The following is a 21,184-nucleotide window of genomic DNA, read 5'->3' as shown; positions in this document are numbered from 1 at the left end:
GTTTAATTCTCATCTCCTGTGACTAATTAGCTTTGCTCATTAGAAGTAAACAGGATCAAGGGGCAGTGTGGATAATGGTGATGGCAATGTTCTATAAATCTTGAGGGAGCAGCAGCCTCAGACACAGCAAAACATTATCAAGATGGGTCACTAAAGTCATCTCATCCATTCTATCCTGCAAAGTGGTGGATGTCTCCAAGGCCCTAACCCAGCTTATTGTAAGGCCTTGAGACCTTTATCTTCCTTTCATGTTTCAAAGGAAGGCAATGGTATGATATCTCTGGTGTGACACACCCCCCAGGACTCAGCAGCCAGATGCAGGCGCTGGGCAAAGCTGCTCTGTGGCATCCATGTGTTCAGCTGGCTCAGGAGCTGGGCAGGAGCTGCTCACTCCTCACAGCACATCAGCCATTCCATGCCCTGCTCAGCATTTTTATACACCCAAAAATCAATCTTACACACCTGGAAGTATGTCTAAGTATCCCCTGATGACAGTCACAGCTTTACACTGATGTTGGAGGTCCTCTGTACAGCAGAAATTACCAGAGAACATTTTGGACCACCCAGTCCTTTTTTGGAGAGATGAAATAGAAAACAGCTAAGTTGGCTCAATAAATGTAAGCTATATATGGTGCTTTCCTCTGACATATCTGACCCTCTTTTGGAAGATTTCTCTTCTTTCACACATTCCCTGATGCATTTTAGTGCAATTAACTAACTCAAACAGTTCAGTATTCTCACCTTAACCAATTTACAAACACAATTTTTTTTTTGTATCTCAAAGGATGTACAGATCTTTATCTTTTCCAAGTAGAACACAAATACTGGAGAACAAAGGGCAAAATTTTCCATTAGTGTGAAAAGCTCCAGGACTCATTTGAAGAAATGTTGTGAACCATAGATTATAATTGTGGGAGGAATTACAGTAAACACCTATATTTGGCTCTTCAAAGTCAAAAGGAGAACAAGGAGATTGTCTAAGCAGAACTAAGAGCTTGACTAAGATAAGACTTCACTTAATTATTATAGGAAGCAGATCCCGTCCCGTAGAAAATTACCCTTCAGAAACTCATTCCAGTTGTTATTATTTTAACTGCTTAAGTAAAACTCTAATTCTGACTAGTGTTGGCTCCAAGATTTGCCATACATCAATATACACAGGTGGCTGTGACTGTACTGTATAACTTCATTGTGTGCTGAAAATGCTGTTTTATAAAGCAAATGTCTTAAAGACTATGTTTATGTTAAACTCACAAACTTCCAATTAATGAAGTGAATAAATTGATCTTTGAAGTCTCTTATCAACCAACATTTTTCCAAACCTTTACTAATTTTCCCAATATTTTTTAACTATGTGCAATTTATCCTAGAATGAGGACACTGTAGCTGAATACAATATTGTGAAAGCATTTACCCTGAAAGGCAGACAAGACAGAATATATGTAACTTCACATCTTGTGTTTGACAACCCCATGTTTATAATTCAAAAAAACTCACTATCCCTTTCAGGCATAGCGTTCCAGAGGGAACTTACTTCAGTGATTGTCTACCATGATCTTCAGGTTTGTTCAAACCTCTCACATTGTGCCTTCTGCTTCCTGAATGTTAAAAGCATGGAATAATTTACATGAGAAAGATGAGGAGTAGAAAAGATCTTGACCCTGTGTAAGCACTGTTCAGCAGTAACTAAAACATCCCTGTGTTATCAACAGTTTTCAGCACAAATCCCAAACACAGCCCCACACCAGTTACTGCAAAGAACTTTAACTCTGTCCCTGACAAAGCAGTAGAGTGTAGGGCAAAATTTGTCTTCAAATCATTTATAAGTGTTTATCAATATTATAATGCACATGATTGTACAAAGCTCTATAAGGAGGGAAGTGGTGATGGTGAGAAAGCTCCTTAGGCTGCACTTGATCTCCTTTAAGTTCTTAAGCTGGGAGAGCAACTTTTTACACAGGCAGATCATGATAGGAAAAGGGGCAATGGTTTTAAACTCCTAAAAGAGGAAAGATTTAGATTAGATATCAGGAAGGAGCTCTTTACTCAGAGAGTGGTGGAGCACTGGAACAAGTTGCCCAGAGAAATTATGGATGCCCTGTCCCTGGAAGTGTTCAATGCCAGGTTGGAAGGGGCCTTGAACTGCCTGGTCTAGTGAATGACATTCCTGCCCATGACATGGGAGGTGGACATGAGATGTCTTTCAGGTCCCTTCAACCCAAGACATTCTGTGATTCTATGATTATTATTCTAAGACTACTACAAATTCTTCTTTTATTCCTAAATGATAAGATCTTACTCATTGTTTGCACTATTGCAATAATTAATGGTAATTTAACCTCCTAAACTTGTCTGGCATTAATATTTTAGACTGTAGATAGAATTTTAAATTTTAGCAAATGGTCAATATATTTCAGGGCTCCTTTTTTGAGTGAGCAGCTGTGTTTCATACTCTATGGATTCTTCCACCTGCCAGCACACAAACGTCTATAGGGTCAGCCCCTTCCTGGTCTAGCAGGACCAGAGGAACCACTTGTTTTTCAGAAATGTGAGGCAAAATAAAAGCAGCTTGTCCTCTCTGGGGCTATTTATCTGCAAGTTACTAGAAATTTTGATGTGCATAGGTCAAAATACAGTACTTTATATAAAAATATAGTACTTAACTAGTAAAACACAAACTGTGTGTAGTTGTAATTTATGTTATCAAATATCAACCTTTAAATCTTGGTCTCACCTTAACTAACAATATTCATCTTTACACTGGGCAGAGAAATCATCCTTAATAGAAAGTTCCTTCATTAATATTCTATTACTTGACCACATAAGAATATAATTATATCATATTATATACCCATTATTTTATATAGGATGAGGGCTGCAAAGTATTTCCTGCCAATATCCACAAAAAGATTTGTGTCTCAGCTCTGCAGTTCCTAGAAGCCTGTGCAGAATTCTCTTAAAGATGGTTGGCACTTTTCTGCTGCTTTCTACATAAACTGCCTTCCAGTTTTTAAGGCTGAACTTATGTAACTTTCTGTGTAATATTTTTAACAATTTCCTTCTAGTTCTGTCAGTTGGTGTATAAGCCATCTCTATTAATTTGGTCACTCATAATATAAATCATATTAGGAGAAAATTAGGCTGTCAGCAAAACCCCTAAAAATACAGGGAAACTTCTGTATTTTTCAGAACATTGTGAGAAATATGAATTTCAGCAGCTTCTCAAGCTCTGCTGGAGTGGCAGGGACTAATGAAAGTTACTGTACATCACCCACTGAACAGAGTTAAGTAGACAGTCTGATTAATTAAAGTGTCAGTTCAGCCAATGGTTTCAATTTCCCTTTTTCACAAAATAAAAGCTCCAGAAAAAAAATATGGAAAAAAACTATTACGTTATTTAGGTAATTTCCTGTCCTTGCAGAATAGTCCCTCCAATGCCATTTTTTTTCCATTTTGTTCAATGCAGTTTAAAGGCTTGGAAAGGTGTAAACCACAGCTGATGGCCACAGAAGAATTTACTGTCTGCTAAACCCTGATCTCAATCCTGACACACAAGTAATTACTTTTATTTTCATAACAGTATTGTATATTGTCTACTTAAATAATGTGCTTGCACCTCTCTATAGACTGAATATTCCTACATAGCAAATACCTAAAGGCTATGCTAGAAACTTCCTGCTCATTGTCCTTCTGAAAAGACCTGCAATGTTTTGAGTCTTGTCAACACACTTGAAGAATAATCCAGATGCAATCCCTTTTTGTAATAACTGAGCAGTATGACAAGGGCTGCAGTGGTGAGAAAGAGATGAAGTCTCTTTTCTTGCCAGAGGCCAGTGCTCCTGATTTGCTCTGTCTCTGTAGTGTGATGCAATCCAGCTGAGTGAATGTAAAATCATATATAATATATAATACAATCCGAAATACATCAAACTGAAGTAGCAAACTCTTGGCCTCTGGAAAGTTTGGTTTTTCCTTATTTTCATGTGACATTTCTTTCAGGTGTTTGTAGCCCCATTGCATGTCCTGCCTTTCCATGTGGAAGCATGCATTTTTACTGTAAAAGTGATCTGGTTACCAAAATTTTAACAGCATTTTTGAACAGAATTATGAATATTGTTCTTACAGTTCTCTGGGATTGAAAACTATTACTGATTTCCATATTTCCCCCAAAGAGTAGCAGAAAATTACACTTTTTCAATGAAACAATTGGGAAGATAAGCACAGTTCTGAACAAAAGGTTTAGTGGCTGTGGGTCAGGAGTATACAGAGAGATGGAATTGAATAAAATCTCTCCTCTCAGAGGCAGGCTCTATTAGATGCATGGGGAAAATGCACTTTAATGAAAATAGTAGCTTATACTCATCTATCTCTGCTATTTCACTAACAGGGTGAGAATTAAAATATTATATTCCAGGCCTTTACAACTTATTTTCTACATTTCTGCACTCACTTTCTGCTCCCTCTGTACTGTACACAGAGTATATGTAAACACCCATAATTTTGAATGCATAGTCTATGTAAGGCACCTCTGTTTATCATGAGATTTTTGTCTTTATACCATATGTTAACTCTGCAGCCATGGAAATGGAAAGAAAATGCTGCTATTTCATACAATGTTAAAACTTTCTGTTTGCCTTCCTCCAAGAAGGCAGCAGATCCCCCTGGCTGAAGAAACCACCTGGATGGACATCAATAGCTCTGCTACCTTTGGTGTTAAAGAGCTGGAGATACAGCAGTAAATGCTGAGTGCCTCCTGAAGTCACCTTCGTATTAAACGAACAAGGCAGAAAATATGAGTCCCTTGTGGTTGTGTAGGTTCGTCGCAGTTTAATTACAATATCTAACACCATTTGAATACAGTGTTTTGACAAAACGGTGAACAATTGTGGATTAACCCACATGGATGTTATTTGTAGCAGCGGAGCCAAGAGAGGTTTAAAACCAAATCTGATTTCAAAGCAACCTCTGTTCCCTCAAGAAATAAATTCTGTCCTTAATGTGTCTGTTTTTTTTTTTTTTTAATAACTGTTCCGGGTGTGTCAGGTAGAATACCTGCCAATTAATTTAAAAGAATACAACCGCTATATGCAAGGAAAGTGTACTTAACCTAAAACTGGATGATGCAACACCATTTACTCTAAGGCAAAGGCCTGGAAAATGGGAAAGACAAGCGAAACCTCATTTGTGTTGCCCTGCTAAGCTGCTGGAGCCTGGCTCTGCGACAAGCCCTGTGAGCTCCAGGCACTCAGCAGTGGGCGTGAGGGGGAAGGCTTTGGAAGGAGCACTGCCCCGGCCGGGCCTCGGAGGTCTCCGGGCGCTACCGCCCCACTCCCCTCAGCGCGGCCGGGCGGGCGCCTGCGCGGGGCCGCCCCTCGGGCCCCTCCGCCCCGCCTTGCGGCCGAGGCTCCCCGAGCGGAGGGAGCGGGGCTGGGGCTGGGGCTGGGGCCGGTCCGGGGCGGGGCGGCGCTGCCGCCGCTGCTGGCGGGAGCTCGGCGGGGCGGTGCCTGGCGCGGACCGCCCGGCCCCACCGGCGGAGCAGCCGCGGGAGCGCGGCCCGGGCGACTCGGCCGCGGGCGGTTCTGGCGGCCCGAGCGCCGCGCCCTTCCCCGGCTCCATGTCGGCGTGGCTCGGCCGGGCGGCGCTGCTGCTGGGGCGGCCAGGGGGCCCCGCCGCCATCCCCTCGTCCTGCCTGGGCTCGCTGCGGGGCCCGTGGTGCTGCTGCCGCCGCCGCCTGAGCTGCCTGCGGGGCGGCGCCGAGGGGCTACTCCTCCCGCGGGGGTCGCGGGCGCTCGGCACCCACCCCAAGAAGGAGCCGATGGAGGCGCTGAACACAGCTCAGGGGGCCCGCGACTTCATCTACAGCCTGCACTCCACCGAGCGGAGCTGCCTGCTGCGGGAGCTCCACCGCTTCGAGTCCATCGCCATCGCCCAAGGTGAGCCGCGACCCACCCGAGCCCGACTGGGGTGGGAGGGCCGGGCCGGAGCGAGGGCTGAGCCTCCAAAGTTTGGGGGTGCTCCCGCCCTCGCCCAAGCGACTCCTTCGGGCGAGTAGGAAACTCCAGCAGAAGGAGGCATCGAGAAGCGCTCGCCCCTGTGTGTTCGCGTAATTGAGTATAAATGAGGCACACGACCCGAAATTTAGTTTCCAGAAGCATCCGCAGCACCTTTGGAACTTAAATTGGCCCAGTGTGCCAAATCCTCGGTGGGTCTGTCATCTTCCCGGGTGTTTCAGAGAGCCACGGGTGGCCATTTTTCGGAATGGGAGTAGCAAAGTGTGTCTCATAAAATCCCCCTGACACCAGGGCAGCAGTAAATTGATTTCAGACCTCTTAAGAGACGCCGGGCTGCTGCTGCTGCTCTGGGAGCTCATTCATGAGTTACACTTCCCTGCCCGGAGAGCTGCCGGCGCTGCTTCTTGGAAGTGTCGGTTCTCATTCGGGAAGGTGTGCATGTGCTGGGAAGGTTTACAGATGTGTCTCTGAATACAGGGCTATGCAAACGCCAATTAAAGTAATTCACAGTGATTTTTCTCGTCTGATCCAACTGTTCTTGCCAACTTGACACTGTTCCTTAAACAAATCAAAACCTGACAAAACCAAATCCTCTTAATTACAGCCTCCTTACTTCTAGTTCTGATCCTCAGCTGTAATTTACAATCCCTATTGCAGCGAAGATGATAGCGGGTACTTAAGAGATCAGTGTGCATTTGATCTAGGCCTCTTTGTGACTTTGATAGTAGCGTGCCCTTGGAAAGGGCATTTCTGTGTCTTGTGGCTCCTCTGTAGATGTCTGGAAGAAAATTTGGGTGAGCAGAGAGCAGGTCTGCCGGTCAGCTGTAGAAGTGTTGCTTTTGTGAAGAGACAGAACCCTTTCAGGTATCACTTTGTTTTTGTTTGTAGCACATTTGCATATAAACACTAGTGTTTCTAGTCAGAGTGGGAGTAGTTCACTTAAACGCCTTATTTTGGGAGCAGCAGCGCTTCTGTTTTGCAGACAGTGAATCAGTTTTATTTGTTTTACAACGCAGAGGGTAGAATGCTTTGAACTGTAAGTTGACACTAACTTTTGAATACTAACAACTAATACTCTTCCCAAATAAATCCTTCTAAGCGTCTGAAGGGTTCTTGCCATGAGGTTTTTGTGTGAGTTTCTGTCTCATCGGTTATTGCTCAGGTTAAATAGAACGGAACTGTGTACCTGGAGGATCGTGTGGTGGAACTCAAAATGAGACTTTAAAATTTCAGCATAGTGTCTCAACTTTTATACAGATGTAAATCAACAGATGGTCGTATCTAATATCTTGCTGCTCAGATGCTGTTAGTTATAATGTGAAAGTCTGTTCTGTAAAATGCTGTGACTTTCTGATGATTCAGGATGTAGAAGCGAAGTAACAATAGCATCAGTTTGCATTTAGACATTTTACTACATGGGAGTTTATTAGTTGGTTTTAAGTTTATGCTACTAGTGAAAGTTGCAATTCACTTGTGCCTGAAACTGTAAACATTAATCTTGCTGGAGAGATTGTTTCAGCAAAATCTCAGTTGTGGGCTTAGTAGTCTCATAAGTAAGGGCTGCATAAAGTGTTTGTACTGCCGTTGGACCTCATCCTTGGAGTCAGATTCTTGATCTGCCCATCTAGTTTGATAAGACATTTTTTGTAGATAACCTTTTCCTTTAGCCAGCTCTATTTGTGGGATATTTTTACTAGACTGCAGCATGGTAACAGCTGTCAACTTTAACCTATAAGAAATTCTGTTTCTTCATGTGTTACGAGAAAAGAAAAATCATAACTGAAAAGGGCTTCTAGTAAGTCTGTTAAATAGAAATTGGAGAAAAACCCTATGTTGAATTTATTGCCCATAACTGTTTTTTGTAGAGGATTATTGACAGAATTCAGATTTTGTGTGAAGAAGGGCAGAGAGGTGTTGGATATGTATCATCACTCTCAATGCTCTGGAGTGCCAGAAGAAGACAAGGTGGATAGAAGGGCTGCACTTGAAAGACAATTAGAGACTTTTCTGAGCTAGATGTTTGTATTCTGTATTTAAAATGCTTCATTATGTTTAGAAGTATTTTGTATGATTGTTCTTTCCTGCTGTTGAAATGGTGACTGTGAAGCAATGATCTGAATAGGTACACAGGTTGTGAGTAGCAGATGAGGGGAGGGCTATTTGTGCCTTGCTTTCCAGGTACTTTCTCTGATTGACTTGTGTCACTTTTGATCTTTACAAATCATGAGTTCAGTCAAGACAAAACTGTTATAGCGATGCTATCAATTATCTCGTTCGTTGGCAGCATGCTGTAGCTCCTAGCAGCTGATTCTTTAGCTGAGGTCCCTGGTTGTACTTTTGTGTTGATTTCCAATGAAAGTGATCCAAACGCAGCCTTCAAATTCTCTACTGCTTGCATAAATTCCTGTGTTCTGGTTGAGTCTGAAAAATCGGTCTCTCCTTGATCATGAAATGCCTGTGTAGTTTTGCTACTCTGCTTAAGCTTGTTTTGTGCCTGTGATCTTTTAATAATTCTTTATGGAAAGGGAGGTGTTAGCCCATACCCTTCTTAACGCAGTCCTTATTGGGTTAAGTTTTGACCTTCTTCCTTCACTACCTCTTCTGTGCCCTAACAGACCCCATATCAGCTAGGGGAGGCTGTCAGCAATATGGGGAGACCTGGGCACATCAAGAACCAAATGGGGCAAGTTCCTCAGCCCATTCCCAGGCCTACCACCAGAAGGATGCAGTTCCAGCAGCTAATTGCCCTAGCAGGAAATATGACAGGACACACTATCTGTGGCCTCCGCTAATGGCAGAGGCTGCGGGGAAACCCATCCTTTGCTGCGGCTGCTACGCTCAAGGACGGTCCTCAGGTAGGTGAGCTGTAGCTGGTAAGTTAGGTTATGTGTAGCTGTAAGTTAGGTGAGTCTCTGAAGCGTTTTTGAAACTTAAAACATCTGTTTGTGCTGTAGTCATGAAAACTGTAGGTGGGGAGAGGTTTGTGAGTATGTTCCTGCCTGCCATCACCTTGTCACCTGTATTACCTACAGGGTCATGGAGCTTCCAGATACCGGGCACTAGAGGTCAGTTAAGCAGCCTAGCTTATGAATAAACACTGACTGAAATTCTGCTGTTTGTTGTAGTGCTTCAGAAGACAGAACTCTGTCTGTGAGAATGTGATGGCTGAGAGCTGAAAGCCCGAGTTTGAATTCATAGATGTGTTTTGCATAGTGGAAGCTGGGGGGAAGACTGTGAAACTGAATTTTGATAGAATAGTTCTCAGAAAATATTTTGAAAACTCTCCCGATTTAGACTATAATCTGTATCTTACTATCTTAAAATTTAGTCAAAACATCACTGAGCTCTTCTTTCTGAAGACAGCTGTAAATCCTTTCTCATCTGGATTTAGTCTTCCTTTTGCATTGAAGTGTTTAAGCATTTTTTCTGGTTTTTCCCTTTTTAACCTTGGAAACATGAATAAAGTGTCCCATTTTCCCAGGAAGAGCTTTGAAACAAAGATTTTAAATTTTAGCTTGTGTTTCTCATAAGCATGTCAGCCACACCCAGCCACACCAGATAAGAGGTGATGCGTGTGGAATTGAATACAAGTAATTTGTATATTTCTATTTTCATGGTTACAGGAACACTGAAGTAGCAAGTAGGCCGGTTGATTTCAAATGTAATAGTCCTGCTTCCTGTTACTAGAAATAGTGCCCCATAAACAAGGCTTAGTTTTGATGGCTTCAGACAATCAGATTTCTCTTGTTTCTTTCTTGCATGATGGAGATGAAAGTGTAAGATCTTTCAGGAAATATGGAGAATTATTTAATGCTTCTGACCTTCTATAGCAATATTCCATTTACAAAAGTGGTGTTAAGAAGAAGATGGAACTTCTTTCTTAAGGAGCTTATATTTAGGGTTTCTACCTTTGGTTTCCAGTGTATGATATGAGATGATTCATGAAAGATGCACTTGTAAGCAGTGCAGCAAGTCTGGTAATGAGGCAGGGAAATACTAAAGGGTTTGACTTTAAGTAAGAAATACTAAACTTGGCATTTTGGCTATGTCTTTATTGCTTCCTAGGGTACTGTTGGTCTTTTATGTGTTGCTTTGCAATATTCTTGAGCCCAGATCTAACTACTTTTCATTAATATTACTAACACAGTGATTATCTAGGGCCTCTAAGAAATCTCAGGTCTTGACAGTGAGACAATCCTTTATTTTCCCATCTTTTGTTGCAAAGATGGGAAAACAATTCCTGTTTTCCCATCTTTGTGTACATACACATAAAATACATATGTATGTGTGTATATAATACATAAAACAGATGCTTTTAGTATATAATGTATGTACATTGTATATTGAAGACAATTCCTTGAAAGCACCCAGTTTCATTTTATATTTTAAGTGGAAGACTTTTATGAAATGATCACTAACTGAAAAGTCTTTTGAAGTGGAATTTCTTCTTCCTCTGCCTGGTGAGGTCGTGTATTACTTGGAAAACATGCAAAAACACCATAGCAATGAGTCTTGACAACTGTTTTTTGTAATTTAATTTGCAGGTTTTGGAGAATGCAGTTTCTAGCTAGATTCTCTTTGAAGGCATGGGATGTTATACCATTCATAATAATCTGAGATACATAAATAATCTGACCAAATCGGCACATTCTGATAGAAAGCTGTTCATAAGTTCATGTTACTGCATCTTCTTTTTGTTAAACAAACAAACAAACAAAAAAGCAAAACCAAAACCGTAGCTTGCAGGTAAAGGGCTCCACCTCGTTGCATTCAGCTGGGCTGACAGCTGGTGCAGAATCTCAGGGAAATCACAAGGTTTTAGCTATTGTTGGGTGAAATCTCATTTGGTGGCAGAAGAAACCTCACTGGCTTACATTCTGGTGTTAAATTTATGAGCTCCCCAGTTTACTAGAATAGCTTAGGGAGTGTTTGAGCCTATGTGCCTCTACTTCCACAGCTTTACAAAGAAAAGTTAATTCAAAAGATGCAAAGTCATCAAAGACGAGTGGATTTCACTGAGGTTTTTAGGCAGTCTAAACAAGTCTCCTATGAAAAAGATTCCCTCTGTTGCATGAGTCAGATGCGTCTTGCTGATATGAACAAGCTGGTTCATCTGCCATGGTGGTTTAGGGCTGTTTGGATTTTAGTACCTCTTTTTGTTAGAAATGAATCTGTGCTAACACGACAAAACATAATTCTGTCCTTCTGGAAGTACTTGTCTTGTTTGAAGAGTGATTTCACAGTGCAGGTGTGAGGTTTGTGGTAAGCACTGCCCTCATCCCCTGAGCTGGGAGAGCAGGAACTGTTCATGCTGTTGAGCTTTGACAGGTACCATGGCACCTGGTGGGGACAGCTCTCTCTTCCTCTCTCCCTCACACCCAGCACATGCAGGTCAATGCCATGCTGTGTGTGGAGCAATGTCATCTACTTCTCTCTCCCTTGCTGTGACCTAGGTCAATACATTTTTTTTAACTCTAGTGTTTGATTGCTATTCTAGGAAAAGGTCTTCTGGCAGACTGCTGGCAAGTGTCTGATTCACAAGTTTGAAGTGCCCTGTCAACCTGGTAAAACGACAAACTCTTGCTGGCCTGCGTGTGTGAGTCCCTTTATGCTCTCAGACCGTTGCAGCCTGCGCCAGGACTGTTACCAATCTCACCGCTGTGTCAAAAATACTAAGTGGTGAAAGAAATACTGTGTTTCAGATGGAAGGATGTGCTACATTTAGCTTTTGAAACTTTTTTTTTAAATATATCCCCCACCTCCTGCCCCGAGTCTTGAAGCTCTCTCATGAAGGCAGAGTGCAGAAGGAGAAGTGCTACTGAGGCTCTGCCGATCATTTTCATTAATATCTGAACCTCATGCATCACAGAATCATAGAATGTCCTGAGTTTAAAGGGACCCACAAGATTCATCGAGTCCAGATCCTGGCCTTGCACAGGGCACCCCCAAGAATCACACCACGTGCCTGAGAGCATTGTCCACACGCTTCTTGAGCTCTGTGAGGATTGGTGCTGTGACCACTTCCCCAGGGAGCCTGTTCCAGTGCCCAACCATCCTCTGGGTGTGGAACCTTTTCCTAATATCCAACTTGAACCCTCCCTGACACAACTTCAGGCCTTTCCCTTGAGTCTGCCACTGACAAGAGATCAGTGTCTGCCCCTCTGCTTCTCTGGGCTGTTCAGCCTGGAGAAGAGAAGGCTCTGGGCATACCTTGTCGCACATTCCAGCACATTAGTGGGGTTTGCAAGTGTCCTGGAGAGGACTTTTCACTGAGGCTTAGGCTTAATGTCATAAACAAGAAAATTGGTGCATGGTCACTCATGGTAAAACTATTCTGAAAATGTCAGCTGTAACTGTCTACCTTTTAACCACCTGCAGCAAGGTAATGTTTTCTGAAGTTCATTATTTTTCTGTTGTGGTTTGGTTTGCTTCCATATTCTGAAATTTTACTTGCTCACATAACTTAAAGCAGGTTCTAGTCTGCTTAAATGCAGAAACTTTGTCTTATTTTTTTGCAGAGAAAACCCTGCAAACAATCAAGTGGAATTGATATAAAACCCACAGAAATGCAGTCTTAATATTTATAAAGGATCTTTTCTTGCTGGCAGATGTTCCAGTATTGATTGGAAGATTTTAAATAATGACTGATTGCTGTTTTGCTTTTGAAAACTCATTGTAGGCTTAAGGTATCCTAAACCACTGGTACCACTGGAGAAGCCAGCAGAGGAGGTAGAGTCACCAGAGACATCCAGTGAATTTGGTACAGTAGAAAAAACTCAAATGGAAAAGTGTGTTTGCTGATGTGTGCATTGCATAAGGCCAGCAGGCTGCTGGTTTGACAGAATTCCTGCATGCCTGTTTTGATGCATTTGGCATGTATTGCTGCAAGAAATAAAAGTATACAGTTTTTATTCATGTTCATATAAAGCCTTCAGTCTCAAGAATTTCAGCAATTCACATCTTCAGGTACTTATGCTTAACTTGACCGAGGTGTTTCAAGCGCAGGTCTTTTGCAGACTGCTGCACTGTACTAGAGTTTCTACTTAATACTTGACCAGATGAAAATCTTCATTTTTTTGAAGCAGCTCAGTATCAGCTACCTTATACTTTTTTCTTGGAAAGTGATATGCATTAAATTACAAGGTCCAAATATAATGCAGGAATGATACTATAATTTAAAAAATTTATTTAGTTAGCTGCCTTTGCCCTTTGCTGCCAGAGGTAAAATAAGATTGCTTCAATTAAAATAAAACATTGCTTCAATTAAAATTTGTTTTGTCTTTTGCATGTGTTTAAGCATGTGATGAATACAAAATAGGTGTCATGCACAAATACGCTTTATATCACAAATCAGAAAAAAAAATTGGATTCTTAAGCCATTGTTCTTCAGCTGTGTCTTTTGTAAAATAGTACATTTTAAAGCTAAAAGGAAAATCTGTCTCCCACTACCTCTCTTGTCCAGTACAAAGGCTGCTTTTGATTCAGAACTTTTCACGAAAGATCACTTGAAATGCAGCTTTTACTCAGAGTGCAACTTAAACCCTTGAGAGTGATAGATTCAAAACATTTAGATCTCCCTGCAGCAGGCACAAATGAAATAGATCATGTTTATTCTATGAACACAGAGGTTCCAGTGTGTAACCTCAATTAAAAGAAAAGGAAGTCTGCCAGTTTCTTGAAGAAAGAAATTATTTAAAGCTGACTCATTCAACTGAAAACTCTTAGCTTAAGTCAGCCTCATTTATTATTTAATCAATCCAAATATGAAACTACAGAGGCATCTGTTATCTCCAGAAAAAAATCCTTTCTAAAAACAACCAGTAAATGGAAAAATAAATATATCAGGCAAGCAGAGTACTTAAAGAAACTGTCTTGGGTCCCTGTGCTGTTGTTGAGATTTTTTTATGAAAATGGCTCATTGTCAGGAAAGTTAGACATGAATATGTGAGCTGCCTTGTGCTTCCCTTCTATTTTATACTTAAATTAGCAAGTGATATTTCAAATATTCTGAAAGCATGCCTTTTTGTTTCTGTTTTGTTGCTGTGTGTGAGAACTTCCTTTAACAGTGAATGAACATGGAATTTTTGGGATGTGACTAACTCATGCCTGAAACTCATGCTTCCTCTGAAACATGGGGAGTATTTTCAGGCAAAGTCCACAAAATACTTTGTTCAACCCAGCAGACTGCATGTTTCATTCAAAACTATGGAATATAAAATCATAGCTGTTTTTTTCCAGTGTTCATTTACTTAGGATTCTTAGATATTTATATGCTAAATGTTAATGAAATACCCTCTCTAGCAGCCATAATACGTAGTGATTCTTGCTGCTGCTCTACTTTTCTCCTGCATCAGTTGGCAGTTTCATTTTGTATGTGATGGGCTCATAATATTCATTTTTGGCTATCTTTTGAGTTTTTATTAAATTTTATTTAGACTGAGATACTTTTGGCAAATATTAACAAGTCATTTTTTTTTAAATCACATTGTTTTCTCTAGATAATAGAAAGGGGAAATAGAAACATATTAAAGACTCTGTATTTTGAGGTCGATCATATTCTGTATTAACTCTCCTATTGGCTTAAAGCAGCCATAAGAAGAAGGTGTTTTATTTTATTATCTCCTACTGCTTGTGTGTAGGGATAAAACCTTTCCTTAATGCTGTTAAAATACTTCATGGCTTTTAGGCATTTCCAGAATTAAAACATGCCTTACTGTTTGGCAGTGATCCTGATGAAAGGCTCCTGCATGACCTGGGGGAAGGACACAGCTTTGAAAAATCTTTCTAATTTCAGGAAAAATTGAAAAGTTTGAGACAAAAAGGCATCTTCGGTGAGACCAACTTCAACTGAGAGGAGCCAGATACAGTGTCCAGAGTGGCCTGGCCTTAGGTTCCCAAAGCTCACTTCTTGGAGATAGTCTGGGACCAGTTGTCTGGGCTTCCCAAACCATTCTGGGAGTGTTGGGGAAGGGTTAGGAGACAGTCCCTGGTATGTGATTCTGTCCCTGCCATGGACAGAAATCTGTGCTTTGGTTTGTGTTGTTGTATGTAAACTTGTACTGCCACAGAGCTCAGGTCCAGATGCTTACTGGGAGCCAACAACTGCTGCCCTTTAACTTGCTACATTTCTCTTTTAGGCATTATCAGTTTCTGGTTATTGTACTGTTACAGTAAAGTTACAGTAACTTTTTAAATTATTTGCACTTGATAGCGTTTGACTTTGTGCAGTGATCTATCCCTTAGTGCTGGCTGGTTTGCTGTAACTTATCTTACACTAAGGGTGTGAATCATCAGTCTCCATGAGGATATTATCTCATCATTCATAACAATCTGAATTGGTAGAAACTGTGCTTTTTCTGCTTTATTTAATTTTGTGGAAGACTGGAGAAAAATGTGCGTGGAACAAACCAATTTCTTTAGCCAGCTGCCCTTTTAAATACCATCAGCTTGTATTTTCAGATTACAGATAACCTCTTGATCCAATTGTTTCTTTGCTTCAGTTCTGGCAACAGGCTGATTTTCACAAAGTTCAAGTAAAGCTTTGATGTTACAAATATAAAATTAACTGTTTTGCTCAGGAGTGAGATTTAACAATTTCCAGCTAGATTTCCAGCCTCTTGTCTCATAAAGGTTTTTGCCATAAAGAAGAGATGGGAGAACAGCTTGAAATCCACCACTCCTTCTGCAAATTCATTATTTATTTATATTATTTTATGGAGTAAAGTAAATCAAGTAAATAGGTAGCTGCAAAAGTGTCAGTGCTGTTATAAATAATCATCCTGGTGACCTTTTCCTCTTGCAAATATTCAGCAGACTTCTTCTGATTCAGCGTCCCTTTACCTGAAGAGAAGAAATGTACCAATGTGCACTTGAGTTCTGATAAATCACAGATGGCCCAGGTTGAAAAAGACTGTTCTTATTGGGAATTATATGTGACCTTTTTAAGTTTTTTACTTGTTTATTGGATCTGGTTTACCAAAAAAAAAAAAAAAAAGTCTTTGGATTTGTAAAGTTTTCACTGTTGGATTACATCTCAGGGTTGGATGCTAGGAACCTATTGTGTCTACCTCTTTTCCATGCTTACATCAGTTTTTGCAGTTGCACATTACTATGGCTGAGTTTTACTGTGATTTATGTCTGATCCTGTGTTAAAAGCTCAGTTAAAAAAAAGACTCACTTTAATTACTTTTTCCCAGCCATAAAGGGAAAGCATTCTCCTGGGTTTCCCACAGTGAGTAAGGGCAGGCCTGGATGAGCTTGGATGAGGTGATGTGTAGCAGATGTGACTTGGCCATATGGGTGTGGATTTACTGCTGGCTTCACCTGTGGTGTTGTAAAGAGTGTTCTGTTCTTTCCCTGTCCCAAAAACCTCTGGATATGGAAGTCTCAGTTCTGCTTCCCATCCTAGCACTGCTCATCTCCTCTGGGCCTGGCTGCGTACCTGACTGAGAACAAGGGCCAGTATTAAGTCCTCAGGAGGGAATTTAGAAACAGGAGGAAAAGTATCAAATCACCCCTTGCAGTAACAATATGACTTCAGATCACTTCAGGGTGCGGTGTTGTATTTGACCTGAGGTTCTGCCTTTCTGTTTTCCCATGGGAAGTGCCAGGAGGGTTCCTGTGCCTCAGGCAGGAGTCTATTCTGGGATCTCTATGTCCCTAACAGCACGTGGTGACTTGCACTTGTGAGCAATACTGGTTTCATGTCCCAGGTTATCTTTGCAGTTTCAGCAACTACTTGCAATTATATTTTTTACCTCAACGTTTGTCTTGTGCTTAGGAAGGGAGCTGTCTCTCCTCTTCCTTCCTCTGGCTCTCTATTCAGGATTATTCATCGTGGTCTGAGTGGCTGCCTGCCACATCACACAGTACTTTGCTTCAGCACTACAAAAAGCAACCTCAGCCTGAGTCCATCCCCTTCTTTGCTGCTGGAAAAGAGGCTGTGTAAACATTGCACAGATTTTGGAGAAGCAGAGGGAGAAGAGAATGAGGCAGGGAAGGATGCTGGAGGCACACTGATCAGTCTCCATTGCACACTGTGAAAAACTACAGGGGTGCATATTTCATTAAGATGTCCAGTAAATAGTGGCATTGCAGTATGTCACTGATGTGGGCAGTGCCACAGCATACTTTCCATTGCCATGGGGAGAAGTGTTAAATACATTAGATTCCATATTTCCTCTCCTGTGGAAAACAAAACAGGCTTCTGTATGCAGCAAACTCCAAGCTGAGGATTTGTGTTTGTACTTCACTAATTCTCAAGCTGATTAGCAGAACTGGAGGTGAAGGGTGTAATTTCAGCATCCACAGGATTCTGCTGCCTGCTTACAGTGAAGCTGTGACAAAAGAACAGGTTAAAAACCCTGTCAGTGGAAAAGGGGAAACATGTAAAGTTGAAAAACAAAAACTGTCCTAAGTAGCAGAACCGTGTGTTTCATAAACTGACACTGGGTACTTCCTGGGAAAGTTAAGAAGCATTGGGATTAAATAGATGGACCAGATGTGCAGCTCTCCATAGAGCAGAGGTCCTGAAGCAGCTTTAGAGGGAGTGTGTGCACAGCTGGCACTGGCAGGGGTGTGATGGGAGCTGAAGCTTGCGTTGGCTCTGCAGCTGGAAGCTGCAGGGATGCACTTGCAATTGAATCCTCCTGAGAGTGGCCTCACGCTTGCCAGAGGCTGAAGAAACACTGACCAGGAGATGAGGGTGTTGCTATTTTGCTTTGCAGAATAAAGGCAATTGGTTGAAGGAATAAAAAAGTGAGCTTAGAACTCAGAACTGTTCACTTTTAGGAAGAGTAGAGCACAGTAGCCTTTGTCTTCGGCTTCTTCCTTTTGTATGACTTTATTTACAAAGCCAGCAATCTTAATATTTCAGACATTTTTTGTGAATAGACTGAGTTTTTTAATAGAACTTAAAATTCATGTGCAGAATAATTTATTACATAATGCAGCTGCATAACAACCCAGTAGATATTTCATACTCTTATAATATAAAAAGCTGGAAGAAGGTATTTTAAGGTGAAGTTCATGTGGAGTGATTTTATCTGTTTTTATATTATAATCATTCCTTCAGCTGTTTGCCACAGGAAGCTGTCATTGTAGTTTGAATTTGACTATGCACAGAATCAGATGGGGGTGTCAGTCTAGTTTCACAAATGAGGCTCTGCTAAGTTACATGGGGAAGGGAGGGAGGTATCAAAGGGATGAATCTACTGCACTACCTCTAGCAGCAGGTGGAGAGTTAAGAATAGCTTCATTGCTCCTGCATTCTGTATTCATTAGGCATTAATATAGAGAGGCACAAATTACTTGAGTGTAATTTATGGCTGGAACTTAAATTGTCAGTGGTTTCTTATGGTGTTCCTTTTGCTGACAGGAATGAACAGATTCTTACAGACTTCAAGGCAGCTCGTACTTCTGTCTTTAATGCCCCAATGCAATGAAAGATTAGGAGGAATGTCATTACACTTAATATGAGTCTCTAACAAAATGACAATCATTCAGTTTCTCTGTCCTCTCTGTCTCTCTTCTTTTGGGTTGCTTTATTAAGTCTGAGACAGATGAAAAGCAATAAACTGTACATGCATTTAAAGTTATTTCAGACAGAAGCTTATTTCTGCAGTTGTACTTGCTTCCAAGGTTGTCCTCAGGCAGGGAATGGAACTTTCTGCTTACAAGAGGGCTGGTACTTAGTGGTATGTGATTTAATAGCAGTTTGTCTTCAGCTCTCTGTAAAGATTGTAGTTGAGTTTTCTCAAAGGAAACAAATAATCGCACCAAACGAGCCAGTCCCCCCCCTCCCCCTGCCTGGTGCTGCTGTGCTGCTGCAGCTGCCTGCGGGTGGTGGTGGCTGTGGGAAGGGTTTGTGCTGTCTGAGTGCAGGTGCTGCTGGTGCCAGGGGCTGTGAAAGCCCAGCTGTGGCCGAGGCATTGCGCGCTCAGGTTTGGGGCAGGGCAGGAGGGAGTGCCTGGCTCCCCTGCATTCTGCACAGGCTGTCGTCAGTGAGCTGTCTCCTCTAAGGGGTTCTGCTGCTGGCTGCAGGTACCAGACCTGGCCTTGAAAGCCAAAGCTGCTCCCTGTTCTTAAAACCATTCTCCCGCTGGCTTTCTTTCCTGGGGAAAGGAGTATAGTTTTGTGCAGGATGGGAAAGGGCATAAGGGAGAGGAGGGGCAGGAATAAACAATCTTGTCTCTTGCCAGCTTTTCAGATTTCTTGTTAAGGCAGGGCTTGGGGGCAACATAAATGAATAAAGGATATTGTACATATAACTCCCTAGATATTTCATGAGCTCTCATGTTTAGATATCAGTGTTGCCTAACACAACCCTATTTAAAGGTGATGAAAGTTCTCTAGTAGATCAGATCTCTGATTGTACACAGAGTGCTGATAATTTTTGTTAGCAAATCTTCTGTGGTGTCCCACAGAATTGCTTTGCTTGTCCTTTTATGGGAATATATTGCACTCTGATAATGCACAGATACCATGGTCTTGTTTCCAGTTCAGCACTGTTGCTGTGCTGCTGCTCTGCTCAACTGCAAACCCATTAAATGATGGATAAATCCCTGCCTCGAACAAGAGGGGGCCCAAAAAAAACCTTGCTGACAGAGAAATGCTAAAACCTCACCTTCCTGAAACAGCTAAATGAATATATTTGGATGCCATTAATTTCACTCTGTTATTCAAAAGGACCCATCCGATCCTTTTCCAAATCTAGTGGAGAGGTTGTTAATAATCCCAGGCAAAGATTCATTAATCCAAAATGCTGTGCCACTGGGAGATGTCCGTCCTCTGGCTCCCAAGAACTCCTTGCAGTTCTCAGGCATTGAAATGGAGAGAATGAGAAGGGAAGGCAGAGCCAGCCTCCTCTTGGTAGGATGAGTATTTGGTTTTTTGAGGCAGAGAATTTTAACTCTGAAGATGATTCTTTCCAGTCGGGGAATCGCTATAGCAAGTTTATTTCTTGGCAGCTCTCAAGAGCCTTCTTATGTTTATTTTTTTTCATTAAATAATAACCCTTTTCTTCTGGAACAGAGATGTCATTATTGTTCCTGTTTGCTCTCCTATCAGTTTTACTACGTTGCTGGCACTTTTATGCAAACACTTCAGCTGCTTTTCTGACATTTTCTATTTCTCTCTGAAGGAGACAGCTCAAACTCTATCCTTATGCTGCATCTCTATTACAAGCTGCAAGTCCTTTCTGTGTTTGTATCACTTTAGTTGATTAACCCCCTTGAATCCCAAGGCAAGCATCTTAAGTCTTTTTTTTTCCAGCTGTGGTTTGAGCCTTTTTTTAAGCAAACCACTGTAAATGCTATTTTGGCATTAACCTGTTTGAGTGGAAATGCTGACCTTCACATTTATAAGGCACTGATGAAGGAGGGGATTAGGTCAAGGATAAAACCCTCTTAATGGTGAGGACAGTGATTTGAGCCTCTGGATACCTGTTTGCATTTCATGCTTTCTCCTACATTTCCAGTTGAGGTTTTCATCTTAGGTCTCTGTCAGGCATCTTTAAAAGGATACGAATGCTGTGCCGCATTTTTGGAAGGGAGAATAGGATAAGAGTATTGTATACTCACTACAGGGGATCACAGGAATGAGCTGAGCTTGAAGTCACTACTGGGGTTTGTTCTGAAGGGAATTGATTGGCCAGGGAGCACATTGCATTCCTGCAAAGCTTGTTCAGCTCTTTGTTCAGTAGATGTAACAAAGGTTTCCAATAAAGGTGATAATCTCCTGGTTTTTCAGGGAGGGTGATGCAACATGATCACTGTGTAATTCTCTACAATGTTACAGGGATTATTAAAAAAACCACTATCCTATTTGTATTTATGCAGATTATTTGTTTGGACATAGTTACCTTCTCCAGAGTAGTAGAGAAATTCTCTATCACCTCCTCTATTTGTAGCAGAGCTTCGCCCAGCTTTCCCTCTGCTGGGCATGTGACTGAAGGGGCTGATAGCCAGGTTTATATTTAGCACTGCACAAGTCAGCCTCCTTTCATGCCTTAATTGCTGTAGTAACAGGAAACCACTTGTGAGTTATAACAAATGATGCAGAATTTTTCTTTACTGTCAACTCAGGAACTGTTGTTTCCCCATCTGGAATACTAAGGGAGCCCACCTGAAGATCAGTGGGACAAGATTTTTCAATTTCGCTCGATTGCAGTTTTG

General features: G+C 41.6%; 1 protein-coding gene across 1 annotated transcript in view; it reads left to right on the top strand.

Moving 5' to 3' along the window:
* The first annotated feature begins 5,541 nt into the window (after positions 1–5,541).
* Positions 5,542–21,184, top strand: part of TMEM65 (transmembrane protein 65) — a 31,560-nt gene continuing 15,917 nt past the window's right edge. Inside the window, exon 1 of the mRNA XM_030969862.1 lies at positions 5,542–5,933. Coding sequence (XP_030825722.1) covers positions 5,615–5,933 — 319 coding nt within the window. The 5' untranslated portion in view covers positions 5,542–5,614. The remainder of the gene's footprint in view (positions 5,934–21,184) is intronic.

Source organism: Camarhynchus parvulus, chromosome 2 (genome assembly GCF_901933205.1).
Source record: "Camarhynchus parvulus chromosome 2, STF_HiC, whole genome shotgun sequence".
In the NCBI taxonomy this organism is placed as follows: Eukaryota; Metazoa; Chordata; class Aves; order Passeriformes; family Thraupidae; genus Camarhynchus; species Camarhynchus parvulus.
Note: the sequence above shows the minus strand (reverse complement) of the source record. Positions and strands in the feature narration are given on the sequence as shown.